Source organism: Antechinus flavipes, chromosome 6 (assembly GCF_016432865.1).
Source record: "Antechinus flavipes isolate AdamAnt ecotype Samford, QLD, Australia chromosome 6, AdamAnt_v2, whole genome shotgun sequence".
NCBI lineage: Eukaryota > Metazoa > Chordata > Mammalia > Dasyuromorphia > Dasyuridae > Antechinus > Antechinus flavipes.
The window spans coordinates 119,693,603-119,711,258 of NC_067403.1; the positions used below are offsets into that span (position 1 = coordinate 119,693,603).

General features: G+C 33.1%; 1 protein-coding gene across 1 annotated transcript in view; it reads left to right on the forward strand.

Moving 5' to 3' along the window:
* WWC2 (WW and C2 domain containing 2) overlaps window positions 1-17,656 on the forward strand; it is a 234,819-nt gene that overhangs the window by 134,886 nt on the left and 82,277 nt on the right. Inside the window, exons 5-8 of the mRNA XM_051966292.1 lie at window positions 4,170-4,249; window positions 13,925-14,054; window positions 16,464-16,610; window positions 17,580-17,653. Coding sequence (XP_051822252.1) covers window positions 4,170-4,249; window positions 13,925-14,054; window positions 16,464-16,610; window positions 17,580-17,653 — 431 coding nt within the window. The remainder of the gene's footprint in view (window positions 1-4,169; window positions 4,250-13,924; window positions 14,055-16,463; window positions 16,611-17,579; window positions 17,654-17,656) is intronic.

Sequence of the window (17,656 nt, forward strand, 5' to 3'; positions counted from 1 at the left end):
CTTCACATGTCACAAATACATGCTATTCTGTATACTTCCATGATTTTTTTGAAATGAAATTAAAATTTTGTTTAAACCTTTGGCCCATCTGGAATTTACTTCTGATTTTCCTTAAAGAAAACTTTGATGGTGTAAGGAAGTTTAGTGTTGAATTATTTTTTGGTAGTGCATAAGAATAGACAAGGGAAGGATGTCTTTTGACTAGCAAGTTGACAGTTGCCCTTTTTTGACTTGCTTAAGGAGACTCCTGAAAGAAAATTGGGAAATGGGGAAAAGTGGAGTTAGTCATTAGTCAAATGCCATTTTGCTCATTATTGTTTTAATGTTACTTTGTGAACTCTTAGGTCAACTTTTCTCTACCAAGCCAGCCTGTCTTGTAAATCTAGGACTGGTACCTTTTCCTTCCTTTTTTCCTCTTTTTCCATTTTTTCTCCTTTGTTTAAAATAACAATAATGAGTCTTAAAATAAGACTCATCATCACTGAGACTGCAGGAGGTCTTAGAGTTCTTATGAACTTCTGTCATATGTGTCATATATAATACTTTACCTTTATATCTGGCAAAAATAACTTTGAAATAAATTTTAAATGTCACTTTATTTTATGAAGTCATTGAAGAAAGAAGTATATTCCCAGAGTCAAAGAACATGTTTTTCTGGCACAGAACCACTCTAGCTATTAATATTGTGATGCTTCAGAAGCTTGTCTATAAAATTAGACGATGAACTACAGCTGATAAAATTAGATGCTTTGGAGAAAACATTAGGATGAAGATACTTCTGTGTGATAGAGCCACTTCTAGGCTATTTTGAAAGTAAGTTTTCATTTTGGAAGCAAGAGTTAATACATTTTGGAACTAAGCATTTTATTGTTTCTTGCTAATTACTCTTTTGAGTATAATTTTAGCTTTGACATAGTAGTCCTGGAGTACACGATCCTGTCTGGATATTTACTTGCCTTTTATAACTAAACTTTAAAAAACGGTTGAACAGAAACAATACTAAGGGAACTATCATTGTTTCCACATCAGCCTCCCATGACCTGAAGTTTTTACTTACTTGCTTTATGGTGTCCTGCACTTGGGCACTTAATAATGGACTGGGAAAATCGGGAAACTTAAGAAACTTAAATCTAAATTCGGGGAGAGAGGGACATGATAATACAGTGGTTCATAGAGAGAAGATGGCTTGATTCTGAATGATTTCTGTTACATTCTCATGTTCATTTTTCCATTCTTTAATGTGATGTGTGAACTGCAACTGTGCTGTAATAAATAGAAAACTGGCCTGGGAGTCAGGAAGACCTTATATGAGTCATTAAATCCTTTAGTCATTTTATTAATTAATTAATTAATTAAGCACATGAAGCTTCAAACACCACTCCTCTTTTTAAAGTTTCTATATATTGTATGTAAACAAGATTACTTAAGTCAATTAACCATATCACAAATTTAGTTCACAATATACGTTTTTTCTCATTAGTATTTTATTTTTCCAAATATATGTAAATATAGTTTTCAATATTTATTTTTGTAAGACTCTGGTTTTCAAATTTTTATTTCTCCCTTACCTCGCCTCCTCCCCAAGACCACAAGCAATCTGATATGTTAAATATATGCAGTCATTTCAAACATTTTCATATGTGTCATGTCAAGACACTTTTTAAGACTAAAAGTTGCATACATACACTAGACTTCCTCAATGGAGGATGATTCTTCACATGGGATTTCTCTGTATAGAAGAAATCATAGATCTGGTTCCTTCCACAAAAATCTTTGGTAGATGGCAGCTTGCCTCTTGCTCTCCTTCCTTTCTAATTGCTTCCTTTCTCTCAGTGACTCCTTCTCTCCTGTCCAATCCCTCAAAAGTAGGTATTTTCCAAGTTGCTGTCCATGACCCACTTTTCTTTTGGTCTCATTTTACTTCTATAATTTCTGCCAGCACTTATATAGAGATGAATTCAAATCTGTCTTTAGCCCTATCCTGCCCTGCCTTTAGAACTTGAAATGTGAATGTCCTGCTTCTTACTGAACATGTCCACCTGAAGCTGACCAGAAACCACCACCAGAAATTAACTAGATGCCTAAGCTAGGGTCTCCTTTTGAGTTCACTCTCACCTATACTTGAAGCGTTGGTATTATCTTTGACTTACTGCTTTTCCTTTTTGCTGCCCCTCTCCTAGCACAAGCCATTATTGCTGCCTGACAAGTCTTTTCCATTTTGCTTCTTCCCAATATTGCTGCTCCATGTATGATCTCTACCCTAATTAGCCTCTTTGTGCCTAGGTCAATTTTATGTTCAGGACATTTTGGTAGTTTTTTTTTGATATACAATATACTTTTCTGTAAATCATTGGATCATAGATTTAAAACTGAAAAAAACCCTTGATGCATACATAGGCAGTGCTTAATGTTGATTCACTCTGAGTTTTGTCTTCCTTTTGTCCATAGAGGATTATGAATTTTAACCTAGCTCTTTTCAAAAGTATCACAAATTCTGAAGTAATTGTGTCTGAATTAATAAATGTCTAATGTAATTCCCTGTTTGTCTCTACTAGAAGTTGCTTTTTGGGGATTGTATTAAAAAGGATTTTATCGATGTCGTTTTCCTTTCCATCATAGTTATTCAATCCATTTAACTCTTGCCACATAAAAAATTAACCACTTTCTTCTGGAAAAATACTTGGTAAAAAGTTGTATTGATACTTTTTGAATTTAGATTGTACTCATTTCCCCAATATCCCGTTCCCTTTCTTTCCCCATTTACCCAAAATCTTTTGTTGTCACAAAGAAAAACTCTGAAGCAAAACTAGTTCACACAGCAAAAATAGCTGGTGGCATATGCAGCATTTAATATCCCTTGTCCCCGCACATCTTTCCTGAGAGAAAAAAAAATGTGCTTCAGAAATTTTTCTTTTGAATCAGCATTTTTCACTACTTTTAATATAACTTATAACTAGTATAACTATAGTTTCCGTTGAATTTTTTTTCACTTTTTCTGTATTTTAGTCACTGACTAATATCTTTTTTAAAAGTAACAATTATTTTGTAGAAACATCAAAGAATCTAAAGTTTGCAGGGAATCTTCTGAGCTGCCATTGTCTCTTTGAATAATAATTATCATTCTGTGATGATGAACACTTCTCTGCACCTCACAATTCTACTTGTCCCATCTATTAATATTATAGATTCTTCAAGGTCAAATATCACCCCTTCCGTGAGGCCTTTAGCTCATTGCTCATGTTTCCCTTTCATTACCGTCTATGTTCTTCCTTTAGTTGTAATTGAATATATGTCTTATTTCCCTATTACCCAATGAAATTCCCGAGGGAATACCAACTAATGTTGATAACTACCCATCACAATGTCTTACATTTGAATGAATGAAATAGTAAGTTATTTAGTTCAGAAATGCAAAAGTGAAAAAAAGGCAAAAATAATTATGTGTAATACTTTATACTTCAATTTGATACTTCAAAATGAGCAATCTTTAGCCACTTTATGAAGAACTTTAATAGTTGAACAAAATATAATGTCTTGATATACCAGTGACATCTGGCTAATTAGCTAGATTCTCCCACTGTTTATTCTGAAGTGTCAATTAGCATCATTTATCTTGGGATATAAGCACATTGGATTTAATACTAGAAGATTTGGAGTTAAGTCCTGGCTTTGTTATATTAACAATTCTTCTCTAGGCCTCAGTTTCCTCGATTACAAAATAAAAGCATTAAGAATTCCCTCAAGTTCTAAATTCTATGATTCTATGGAATATATTTCATTGGTAATTGAGTAAATAATCCTGTAAGTGTTTCTCCTTTCATCTATCCCCCAATTAATATCCCTTAAAAAAATGTTTTTCCCTCCTGTAAATAAATATGGTTAAGAGAATGTTGTTTAAATTAATATATATCTTCATATATTACAAACCAATATGGTGTGATAGAAAGTGTAATAAGGCCCAAGAGTCAGATTTCAAATCCAGTTTCTTCTGCTTGGTAGCTCTTATCTAGGCAAATCAGTTAAACATCTTGAGCCTAAATTTCCTTATCTCTAAAATCAGAAAATTGAACTAAATAAAATGAATTCACTATTTCAATATTTCAGTGTGTAATTCTAAAGAAATTATTTCTACCTTATTTCCTAATTCTTACATTAATTTCTCACAAAAGGTTAAAAAACTGAAGCGAGAACTTTCACAGATGAAGCAAGAATTACTGTACAAAGAACAAGGCTTTGAAACACTGCAACAGTGAGTATAAAATATTTGAAATTAACTTGAATACATCACAAGCCCTTTGCCTAGTAGCAAATAAAGTGTCAGTGGAGGTTCGATTCAGCCCATACTTAATTGATTGTATTCTGTATAAGGTACTGTGCTACAGATGGAGATACAAAAATCATTAATGACTTCATGTCTCTGACCTCAAGGCATTGACTTTCTTTAGGGGGATATAGAATATACTGTTTGGAGAGTCAACTAACATGATGGATGACAGAGAAAAGATTCTAGATCTTGGTGCCCTAGAATGATGAATGGAATTTAAGAAGTTGAAATTTAATAGGAATCTAAATGTAAAATATTATTTTTACATTCACAAATAGAGGAGGACATATCTGTAGCCATGAGTTCAATATAAATAAGCAATGAATATAACAACTGCATTGGAAAAGCTTATGTGATGTAGGCTGTGCAGTGTGCAGGTAGACAGGGGTGTATTGGAGCCAGCTGAAACCAAAGGACCAGCTGTGAAATTTTCATTTTGAACCTCTACATCTTGGAGATTGATAAATACTCCAAAATCAGGCAGGGCTTGACTCATAGCTTTATTGATTGTCTAGACTTAAGAAAATGATGGAGAAAATGTTACTAAGTTATATTAAATTGAAAAGTGTGTCTTGTGTATATATTTTTTCTTCTGGCTAGCCTAGCGTAATATCTACTAGCATTACCTCTTCTCTGTTTGACTTTTTAAGTGCCACATTTGAAGAACATTAGCAAGTTAAGATGTGTCTCTATGAATGATGATGAAGTGATAATGAGGGGAATAGAGACTATGTCAAACAAGGATCAATTGAACAAATTTGAGATCTTTAGTCTGTTAGTGGGGAACATGTTAGCAGTCTTTAAGTGTTTGAAGTTCCCTCCTGGGAAAAGGGAGCTCTTATTCTTTATTCTTATTCTTTCTTTAAAAAAAAATCTCCAAAAGTAGCAACTTTTATTAGAGAAAGTAAATGAAATAAAAGTCTTAGTTTCTTTCTTTTAAAAAAAGTTATATTTTGTTTTCTTCCAACTACATGTTAAAACAGCTTTTTTACTTTTTGAAAATGTTTTGAATTCCAAATTCTATCTTTCCTTCTCTCTTTTCCTCCCTCCTTTCTCCTCTCCCTGAAATGGTAAGCAATGAGTTATAGGTTATACATGTACAATCAGTAAAACATTTCCATGTTAGTCATTTTGTACTAGAAAACTTGAATTAAAAAAAAAAAGATGGAAAGAAAGTGAAAAGTGTCATGCTTCAATCTACATTCAGATAATATCAGTTACTTTTTTGGAGAATGATAGTATGCCTCCTCACTTATCCTCCCAGATTGTCTTGAATCATTGTTTTGTTGAAAATAATTAAACCATTCACAGTTTTTCATTATACAATATTATTGTTAATATGTACAACACTCTCCTGTTCTGTTCACTTCATTTTGCATCACTTCATGTAAGTCTTTTCAGGCTTTTCTAAAATTATCCTGCATATCATTTCCACAGCACAATAATACTCCATCACAACTACATACCATATAGCTTATTCAGCCATTCCCAACTGATGGGAATCCCCTTAATTTCCAACTCTTAGCCAGTACAAAAAAATTACTATAAACATTCTTGTACAAATAGATCCTTTGTTCCTTCCTCTTCCCAGCCCCTTTTTATTTTGTCTTTGGGATTTAGACCTGGGAAAGGTATTGCTGTATCAAATGTGCAGTTTTATTGCTTTTTGGGAATTGAGGAACAGACTTCCTCTGCTTGGTCTGAAGAAGTTTGACATAGGAGTGAGTAGTAGGTAAAAGCTGTAGAGGACCTTATTTAGACTTAGTGGAAGGAAAAAGTTCCTTATAATTAGAGCTATCTAGAAGTGGATGGTCTACTTTGGAAGGATAGTTAATTCTTCCACAATAAAAGTCTCTAAAACACAGGTTAAGTAATCATTTGTCATTTTAAAAAAAATGTTTAGAGAAAATAATTATTCCTGTGATTCTAAGTTCAGGGAGATTCCTACAACCTGGGCAAAGAACAGGATATTTTTGCTGTACTCTCATGCTTCCTTCTATCACATCTTGCCTGAGAATACCAGCCTTATCTAATGTATCTCCTTTGGGGAATGTACTCAGTTCCAGCCATATAAGCTCAGGAGGATACCCTCTGATGTACTCAGGAACCAAAATGATTTTTGTCAGTCTATCTAACTCTTTAGAGAGTATAAGGATATGTCCTCATGGAATTCCCAAAAAGGGTTCTGATCTTTTCTTGTGGTTCTTTGGTATCTTGCTAACTCCACAAAAGCATAACACTGATTGTTGTACAGATAGTTGAAAACTATCTGGTGACATCTAAGGATAACCATTTGTGCCATTTTTCTGGTATTCCATTAACTACTGGTCCATACATGGATAGTGACTTGTGTCTATATACATATCTCCTGGTTTCTTTTTTCCCATTTCACCTAGGGCTTTCATAGTACACTGGTGCTGTAGATTTCTCTACATTCCTAAAAGCTCTGTGGGTTTCAATTCTGACCTAAAAGTAGCCCGAAGAACAGAATTTTAAAAAATCAACAAGACTAAATGCAGTAATCTGGAGACCAAATTAGTTTGAGGTTTTGTACACCTCCTTCCCTCTCACAAATTATTGTTTCTCTGGTAGGAATTATAGTCTGTCTGGTAACCATGAGTAGGAGAAATTTTTGAGGACAATCAGAGTTCAAAATAAGTTTTCTCATGCCAGCTCCTGCCCCCAACTGTATCCCTGTTATTAAATAGGAAGATATTTAGTTCAAAATTAATCTGCCTTAGTGGATGATGGAATTGATTGAAAAATGTTAAATTCCTAAAATAAGAGTTTTTGTGAGAGGGAAAACCACTAGAAGTTTGGGGTTATGGTTAGAAAGTGAAGGGGTAATTGCCCTAATAGTTTTGTCCATAAATTAGGTATCATTGACCGCACACAAGCCTAATGCTGTTTTAAAACAACAACAACAACTCATACCACAATTCTAGGATTAAAGGTTAGCCAAACATGCTGTTTTTATTATATTAATGCCACAATGAAGTATTGTGTTAAAGCAGCTCACTTGCAAGCAATTTTTAGAGGAATCCAAGGCATGTTTGAGAATCTGTCAACAGCATACCACAGGAAAACAATGGATACTTGTGGAAATTCAGGCAGCTACTTTGGAATGAATCTAATCCCATTAGCTGTAACCTGAAAGATATGATATCTTATGTCAGAGACCTTTTTGTCCACCTTAATTATATGCAGAATAAAGTGGGTTCGTTTGGAATGTAGGACACTAAATAAAGTATTGTACTGCCAGTAGCATGCACCCTACCTGGTCCTTCAATCAAAATACCTCCTCGTTAATGTGTCTTGCAACTATATAAACCTGGGTACCTGATGACTTTAGAAAAATCAAGAGCCTGTTGGTCTGAAAAGATCTTTGCTTATATCTAGGATGTGATAAGAGGCTAAAAAGAAAAAAAAAGTCTTTTCAAAAAAAGGATTTAAATAGAAGTTCAGTAAAAGACTTTTCAGCATTTTAAATACTATGTTTTTGTTGGATTTGAAATTTTAGTGTTCTTTAGTGTTTTCATTTTACATCATAATCTTTTAACAGTATCTGTTGCAAAGAATGATGAGCTCAAAAATTATATAAAGAATTCAGTTAACCCCTCCTCCAGCCCCCCTTGTTAAATCCACCCATTAAAATGTAATGATTTCAAGGTAAAAATGAGAAAAGGAAAGGTCAAGGGGAAAAAAAAATTGGAAAATATGGCTCAGAAGTAAAGAAAGGTGAATTTTGCCATACTGCCCAGGAACCTTCACTGATGTGTCTTGAATGCTTTTTTTTTTTTGAGAATAGAATTGGAAGGTACTGGACACAGTGAATAAGCAACAAATAACATAAAAATAAATTTGCTTATATTTTAATAAGAATGTTTATTTTTATATAAGTTAATTATTAAATCATTTGTGTATGTTCAGATCTCTGATTTATTGGAGCAAAGATATAATTAGTGTTGTTCTTTTGATTGTGTCTGACTGTTCATAACTACATTTGGGGTTTTCTTGGTACAGATACTGGACTAGTTTGCCACTTTCTTCTCCAGAATATTTTACAGATGAAGAAACTGAGACAAATAGAGTTAAGTGACTTGCCTAAGGTCCCACAACTAGTAAGTTCCTGAGGTCAGATTTGAGCTCAGGAAGATGAATCTTCCTGACTCCAGGCGTGGTACTGTACTACTGAGGTGTCTTATCATAGCAATTCCAGAAGAAGAAGTGTGCTGTTGGAGTACCTATAAACTGACCTATATAAACAGTTGTTTGATACTGGAAAATAGAAAGTAGAACAGATATTGACATTTCCTAAGTTGTTTATTCACAGCAGCCAATTGCTATAAAAAGGAAAGCAAAAGAATTTAGAAACCATCTCAGCCAGCAAATGATTGACCCTCTTGTCAAGTGGAAGATGATGTCAATCAAGTGGAAAAACCAGTTTAGAGTATATGCTCATTTATGAAATCTTAATGAAGAATAGTATAGAAAATTATGACTTGGTTTGCATCACAATACAGCAAGAAGCAGTTTCAGAAAGCATGGCAAGAGACCCAACCAAGGAAATGTATCCCAAAAGTGTTCTGTTGGAAATAACTGAGATAATAGACCAAATTTAATTCATTTTCTGTGAAAGATAATGAAGCCTTAGGCAGTTCTTAGCTTCATGGTCTGGATATATGACATGAGAAAGTAAAGTTGGCATGAAAGGGAAAAACAACATAGTAAGCAACTAGACTAGACTCATGTATCCACAAGGAAATCTGTGTTAGAGGAGCCATAATTTTGTGCATGTTAAGGTATTTTGATATACCTTGAGGTTTAAAAAATCTGAAAGAGGGAAAGATATCCAAATTTGGGGTGATGGTAGGGATACTTTCAGACTTATTACCACAAAATAAGTGGCTAAGAAAATATTAGTAATTATTAATTCTTCTCTACAAAATGTTTTATGAGTGTACATGTGCATTGAGAAAATCATAGGATATATGGGGTACTTAGGGAGGACTAGCACTTCTGGTGTATGGGATTATAGAACCCTTTGCAGAACTGCTCATCTGCCTTTGGGGTCCACCTGGGACTCAAGGTTTACCTGTGGCTTCAAGAAGTTGTAGCATGCACAGCCACATTCCGGTAATTTGTCTCAGCAAATGGGCTAATCCAGGTTGAGGGTAATTGATAGGACTTAAACCTGTTAGTGAGTTAGGGGAATATCTGCATCAAGCATGTGAAGACTTTCCCCAGCAGAAGGGACAGATGGAAACAGTTTCTTCCTATGTCTGTGAAGGTAATGCAGAGGCTGTGGAGTGCTTAGAGATAGGTCAGAAATGCCAAGGTCATCCACTGCATTGCAGGCCATTCCCTGACTTTGTCTTGCCACTGGATTTCGTCTGGAAAAGAGAGTGAGGGTGATGACTTTGCACAGCTTTGCTTCACGTAAATCTAATTCACACACGTGAAGACCATCACCCTATAATGTCGTTTTCTTTGAAAATAAAACACAAACAGCAATAGGAGTTTATAAAAGTAATGGACAGTAAAGAGGTAAAAACAATTATATTTATAGCAGCTCTTTTTGTGGTGACAAAGAATTGGCAATTGATGTCCATCCATTGGGGACTGACTGAACAAGTTGTTGAATATGATTGTGATGGAATACTATAATGCTATAATAAATGATGAGCAGGATGCACTTAGTAAAATCTGCAAAGACTTATGTGAACTGATACAAAATGAAATGAGAACCAGAACATTGTATATAGTAACAGCAATATTGTAGGATGATTAGCTGTGAATGACTTGAATATTCTTAGCACTTCAATGATCCAAGATAATTCTGAAGAAGTGAAAAATTTTATCCATCCCCTAAGAAGTGATGGAGTCTGGATGCAGATCTAAGCATATGATTTCTTAATTTTCTCATATTTTTGTTTGTTTTGTTTTTGTTTTTTTGGTCTGTATCTTCTTTCATAATACGACTAACATGAGATATGTTTTGTATGACTATATATATATAACCTGGATCAAATTGTTTAACTTCTCAATGATGGAAGGAGAAATGGAGAGAATCTCAAATTCAAAAAAAAAAAATTTTTTTAAAGCATGCTAAAACTGTTTACATGTAATTGGGGGAAAATGAAATATTTAAAAATAAGTAAAAAGTAATGTGCAGACATATAGAAACAATATCCCAAAGGAATGTGTGTCATTATAGTCATGCAATTTCCTGAATAGTAAATAAACTATAAGATCTTAGTGTCCTTATCCTTTTTTCCCCCATCAATTCTAAACAGGCATTTGGTGTGGTAAAGCAAAAAAAAAAAAAAAAAATCATTGAACCAGGAATCAGGAAGACCTGAGTTCAAATTTAACCCCTGATGTTAGTTGTATGACTTGACTTCAGTTTACTCCATTATAAAATAGGAATAATAATGGTACCTACTTCCCAGAGTTGTTGTGAGGATCAAATGAGATAATATTTGTAAAGTATTTAGCCCAGTGCCTGGAATATGTCAAGCACTAAATAAATGTTAGCTATTAATATTATTAGAGGCCTTCTTAGAAGCTTTTTTCTCATGCATGTGTCAAAATTATACATATCCCTTTGATAACTTTAGCAACTGAAAGAATTTTATCAGATATCCTTCAATTTATTAGTATCAAATGGATTCCCTATGAGTGGCTCCAGATGCTCTTTTTGGAAATGAATAAGATTGATTGCATCAAGCCCCAGAATATTTTAGGAACCCCCCCTCCCCAAGATCACACAAAACTTGACTTGTAGGAAAAACCAAGTGGATAAAAAAATCCTCATCCGTATTATAATATGCAATTAGATGAAAAGTTCAACAACCTGATTTATATTTCTTACTCAGGCAATTTAAATGAACTAGTCATTGAAGTCAAAAGAAGGAGAGGGGATGTATAACCAGAAAAAAAAAATATGGGTAACATAATTACAAGGAAGTTGTAATGGATAGAAAGTATGCCCATTCCGTTATTAACTCTAGAGTGTCAGGAGATCTATGAGAAGATCTTCAGCTTGTGAAGTGAACCCCCAAGTGAGAATTTACCAAAAGTCATGGACAAGTGTCACACAAGCTAGCTAAGCATGGATAGACTGAGATTATCAGCAGCATATCTACTGCAAGCACATCTAAAGCAAATGAAAAGTACACACATGTTTCTTCAGCTCGTATCCACATTTTCCAGAATATGTACTTAACTTTTATACCATAGATGGAGGCAATGTTTTTTTCCTATCAGTATTCCTTAACCTACTAAAAAATACCCACCATATAGTACACACAAGTAAGAGGCAATATAATTATCTCATATACTTTAATAAATAAGAATACTTAAGAAAGATAAAAGCAAAAATTAGAATTTACATATGTGTGTTGCACACACACCTTCATTTTATTATTATGATCAGTTGAGGATCATAATCAAGAAGAATGAGGAGAAATGGATAAGAAACAGGAAAAAGAAAGAAGGAAAAAAAGGGAGAAAAAATTAAGGACTGAGGAAAACCAAAGGCAGTAGACAGAAGGAGTCCGATTAAGTGAATTGTTAGTCTGAAATAATCTGAATTTTATTCATTTAGACATTGAAGGCAAAGCAAATTCTTTTCTGTTATGATTCCTACTTGAAATTCTAATTACTTTTCTAGAATTTTTGGACCCAACCTAAATTGAAAAAATTGTTTATTTGCTTTTGTTTTCAAATTTCAGTTTTATTTTGTTTTAAAAGTTTATTTTTAAAGTCTAAGTTTATCTCATGAAATTTTGAATGTTTTACAACTTATATAAATTTACTCTAAATAACCTGAAAATTTCTAATATTCAAAAGCCATCACATTATCTTACCTTTTTTTCCCTCTCCTTCGGAGATCATGGTAACCTCATTAAACACTTCCAGAATCTTATATTTGGAACCAGCAATTAATTTCTAAGTCCTTTCCCCAAATCAAAATTGGATTTTTTTGGTCAAGTTCTGATGGGAATGATCTATTACAAGAGTCAAATGGGAATGTAAAAAAATCTTCCAAATAGATATATCACTTTAGCTACATCATTTCCGGACCTCTGTTTCTTTAATCTTTAAAATGAAGAGCCTGGATAAAGTAATCTTTACTCCTGCCTTTCCAAAAGATCTGTGGTCTCTTTTACATCAGTAAGTGTGTATAGCATTCAATCACTCTATTTCTTCTTATGTATAATGGCTGACCTGATAAATAAAAAAATAATAATAAAATAAAAAGCAATATCATTCTCATTCTATGTGGTAGAGTTTTTTTTTTTAATAAGAAAAAAAATTGTTATGTAATGAGGATCTTTATGACAAAAGTATTTTCCTAAGTTCTTTAAAGCAGAGCTGTAATTGTTTGTTTAGCATTATAAATTATTTACTTAAATAGTACTTGGGGGAAATATGTTATTTATAAACAGCATTTGTTACGGTAAACTTTAGTCGGAAAGATATAAGTTAAGATGAAATAGCTATTGTTTTCAAGGTCACAATGTTTATATCCAAAAGAAATGTAAACTCTTAAATATCTTAGACGTCAGTGGAACTCAATGACAGCTTCCTCTGAAGATTCATGGAAATATAGTTTACTGTGTTGGTTGTCCAAAGATTCTATGGATAAAACAGATTTGTGTGCTAAAATGTCTCTTAAGACAAGAATGAAAGGGCAAAAAAACCTTGTATTTCAATAATTAAATTACTGAATGTATTAGTAATGAGATCAGAGAGCAGAGAAAAAAAGATGAGGAAGGTCTTTAGAAATGATTCTAAAAATCTTTCAAATAGAATCAGGTTATTTGGATGGTTTACATAACAGAAAATAATCATAAAGTCACATTTATATCTCTTGGCACAAGGGGCTCACAAGATTTATTTCTGGCTGAATACTAGTGACAGTTGTCCAGTTGGTAACCAGATTTGCACATATAATGAGATCCCTTTGAAGATGAATTTTCATTAAACTAATGTTAGCAATCCATATTTGGCAAAAAAAATAATATATACCATTCTGTCTTTTTCCTAAAATACAAAGTTATTAAGACAGACAGTCGTTTCCATTTTTCTCCTTTCATATGCTTCAAAAAATGAAGAAGAGATAACATCTGGCAGGGTGGGGTTAGAAAGAAAAAAACAACCTCTTAGCCTAGATGGAGCTGGTTACGTGCCAGGGCCAAATAAAGAACTATTTCTTTATTTGAAAGATATTTATGTCAGTAGTTGCCACAGTAGTCAGACTACTAGTGTTGCTTTTCGGCGAAAGTTTAATCTTCTAGAAATGGTAGAGATAGAAATCGAAATATGTGTGAGGTTTGGATGATAGAACTTGTAGGTAGTAACAGGAATATAATTATGTGGGTGAAAAAAAAGCTAGGAAAGAGAAAGTCCGCCAAAACCTAGATCTTCTATTTAAAAATAGGATGAGTAATTGATCTTGCTCCATTATGAATTGGATTTTAACAAATATAATATGGAAGGTGGGACTTAGGAACTAGAAAGAATACTTACAGACAAGATTTTTGATGTGATGACCAATTTAACCAATCTTCCTTTGGTTTGGTATTTGTGCAGAATTGACCAGAAAATGTCTGGAGACCATAGTGGCTATGAACTCAGTAAGGCCAAAGCTATTCTAACTGAAATGAAGTCCATCAGAAAGGCCATTAGCTCAGGAGAGAGAGAGAAACAAGATCTAATACAGGTATGTATAACTTTAATTTAATGAAAACAATTTTTCAAAGCATACTTCTACTCTTTCAAGTCTTTCACATCTTTTTTGGGGAGAAAAGTACCCAGTATTTGTAGAAAATCAAGTGATTATTTAGTTTCTGCTGTGTTCAGGCACTGTTCTTGGACTCATGAACCAAATGAGTTTGAATTTGGCCCAACACAAGTTGGTGGGGAGCAAGTGTTAAAAATTAGGATAGGTATTAAGATCAGGTTGATTCTGAGGATCCCGTGCAGTTTTTAATCTTTGAATGATAGACATTCAGTGGTCCCTGGAGCCATGAAGTAGGGGACTCCTAATTCTATCATCAAGTTAGGTCAACAAAAATTTATTAATGCTGGCTATCTGCCAGGCACTGTGCTATGTTTATCTAGGAATAAGCAAAAAGAAAGACAGTCCTATCAGTGAGCTTACGTTCTAATCAGGGAAGATAACACATTAAAAAAAGAGAAATTGGAAACCTCTTGTAGGATTCTAAAACCAATTGGAAAGGGCTTCTGAACTAGAGATGACCAACGTCTTAGCCTAGTCCTGATGTAATTAAGTGAGATTGTTGATGACAAATAGAGCAGTTCTCCAATCAGTGCATTCGTGTCATACATTGCCATTCAGTTCTCTACATTGTGCTGTCTGCCACATTCCCAGGACTATAGACATTTGTTGATAGATCAAAGCTTCATAAGAAAATAAACAAACTATATTTAATTTGCTGAAGCCATATAGAGTATTGTTCAGATTTTTGAGCCCTAAACACAGCTAATTACCATGATTACTTAGTTGACCTTTTTTTAAGGAATGTCTAATACCATTGTGGTATTTCTACTCTGGATAAGATCAGTCTTAAAATTAAATACAAATGCCTGAAGTAGATCATTTGTAAAACAATGGTGATTTTATATATGTGTATATTAAGGGGGGGGGGGGGGAGAGGGAAGAGATTTTTAATTTTCTATAGCCAGTAAACACCTTTCAGATTTCTTTTTAGACGCCCTAGTTTACTTTTATAATATTCTCTCTTTACAGTATAAGAATCTTAATGTTTAACAATAAAATAATCTTAACATTGGATCATAAACAAATTATGTCACATAATTCACATTGTCAGAAAATTTGTGGAGTTAAACCAGTTTTATTATCTTGGAATCAAACTTTGGACTCATCTAATCCCCATAGTTAAAAGAAAATTTTTTACTCAGGAAGATGAATCTTTTTCTTTGGTCACCAAACTATGCAATGTATATACTCTGCTAGTTTCTGCAAACACTGATAAGATTTTATATTATGCTTTAATTTTTAGAAAAAAAGCAAACTCTTAAATATCTTTAAAATTTTAGTTTAATACTGTTTTATATGAGTTATATAATTATTTGTTTTACCTAGAGATAGGTGTCAGCTTGGAGCTGCTTTCTAACCTGATGTGATGATAATATGAAATTAACCTTGGGTTGCCATGGCCCAGGTTCTTGTCAAAATTGGCATTTTGAATTGTTGTTTTTTCCTTCTTGGTAATATTTTATTTTTTCAAATGCATGTAAAAAAAAAAAGTACCATTTGTTTTTGTAAAACTTTGTGTTCCAAATTTTTCTCTCTATATTGGATTTTTAATCATTTTACTCTGCATGGTAGAAAGGAGTCTTTCCCTACTTTAAGTAAACCCAACTTATGAACATCTGGTTTTACAAAACATGTCAATTGGACAAGAAATGAGACCATTATTTCCCTCAGTTCTAGAGTTGGCTATGTCACTATTGATTATGTGACCTTATATTTAAATCATTAGGTTTATTTGGGCCTCAGGTTCCTCATTTGTAGAAAGAGAAGTTAGATTAAATTATCTCCAAATTCTCTACAGCTGAGTCTTATAACCTTAAAAAAAAAAACTTTAAAATTTTAGAATTCTAGGATTTTTAAAAAATAAATATTTCAACACAGTCAGAATGATTCATTTTTACTAAAATTAAGCATTCACAAAATTTCTATTACCTACAAACTAAATATAAATAAATACGATCATGAAATGTTTTTTTTAATCAGGAAGGCATATATCGTATATTAAATTAAAATGTTTTTTCTTTTCATTTCCAGAGATCTGGAAAAATAAGATGGCTATTGATATAGTTTGTGTGTGTATGTGAGTGTGTGTGTATAATATTTAACACAAAATGGTGCTAAATTGAACATTTTTGAGCTCATTTTATGTCTAGAAATACAAAACAACTTATTTTATTGCCAAACTATGTCTAAGCCATTTCAGTAAAAGTATACATTCCAATGAAGTAATGAGCATTTCTTTTATGGGATTGAATGAGTGTTTAATTTTGCTTTAAGGCAGGCTATCTTGAATAAAAATGTTTTAAAAAATAATTTGTGTTTCCTGAACAGAGTCTCGCTAAGCTGCAGGAGCGGCTTCATTTGGACCAAAGCATTGAGAGATCTGAACCAGACTTAAGAACCAACTCTGTGAGCTCTCATTTATCTCTCTCCAGACAGACCCTCGATGTTGGGTCTCAAACAGGCATCTCTGGAGATGTAAGTGACTTTATGGCGAGGGAGGCTAGAATGCTCTCACTAGAAGGATTTGATTCCAGTGGAAATGGAGAACAGGACTGCCAGCTAGATTCCAAGGTTTGAAGTCCAGTCATACCAACTCAGTTTTTTATCCTCATGAGGCAGGTTTAAAAGGCCTTATTTTTTTCTGGCTTACAGCCAAGGTTATTCACATCCTTTCCATATGAACAGTTTTGTTTAATCTTCCTCAGGCTATATTCAGGTATTCCATTGAAACTCTTAAGAAACTCGTAATTTGAATTTATGCTGGCTCTTTTTTTGTTTTGTTTTGTTTTTTTAATATAATTTTTAAAACATCTACTGTGAAATAGATTTTAAAGAAAATACATTTTTGAATTATATTTAAAGGAAAGTAGGCATAGGCATTTTTCTAAGTTTCCTTAGTTCTTTTTTTGTTTCTTAGTTGTTTTGGAACAGTAATGAATACCTTTTCTTATATACCCCTAACTGATTTCCTGTTCTTACCTTCCCTTGAAGTAAGATTATAAAAGTAAGTCAAGTAGAGGTCATGACCCTGCCTGACATTTGAAAAATTGTGTTTAAACCTACTTGGTTTTCATTTTGTGCAGTTGAAAGTTAATTGATGGAAATTTGGCTCTTAAGAGACAAAGAAATTAGTTCCAGTTCATGTATTTTATTGAGCCTACACACCTGTCATAAAATTTAAGCCACCAGAAATATTTACCTAACATGTATGTAACATGAAGGAAAGATGCTTTTAGATGCACTACAAAATTGATTCTCTTCAGAAGCTTCTTTTTTGTTACTTTATTGACACTAGCAGATATATAGATTATCTTTTTAAATAATCCTAATTTGTATAGAAGTTCCTTAAACATAATGATTTACTTATAGTTCCTGAAAATATAAATAATTTGCTTCACTCATTACAGAATTAATTCTGTTTATTTTTTTTCTTTCTTTTATTAGTTTGGAGCGAGAAGTAGAGCCAACTTAGCAGAAAAAGTCAGGTTAAGTCTACGATATGAAGAAGCCAAAAGAAGGTA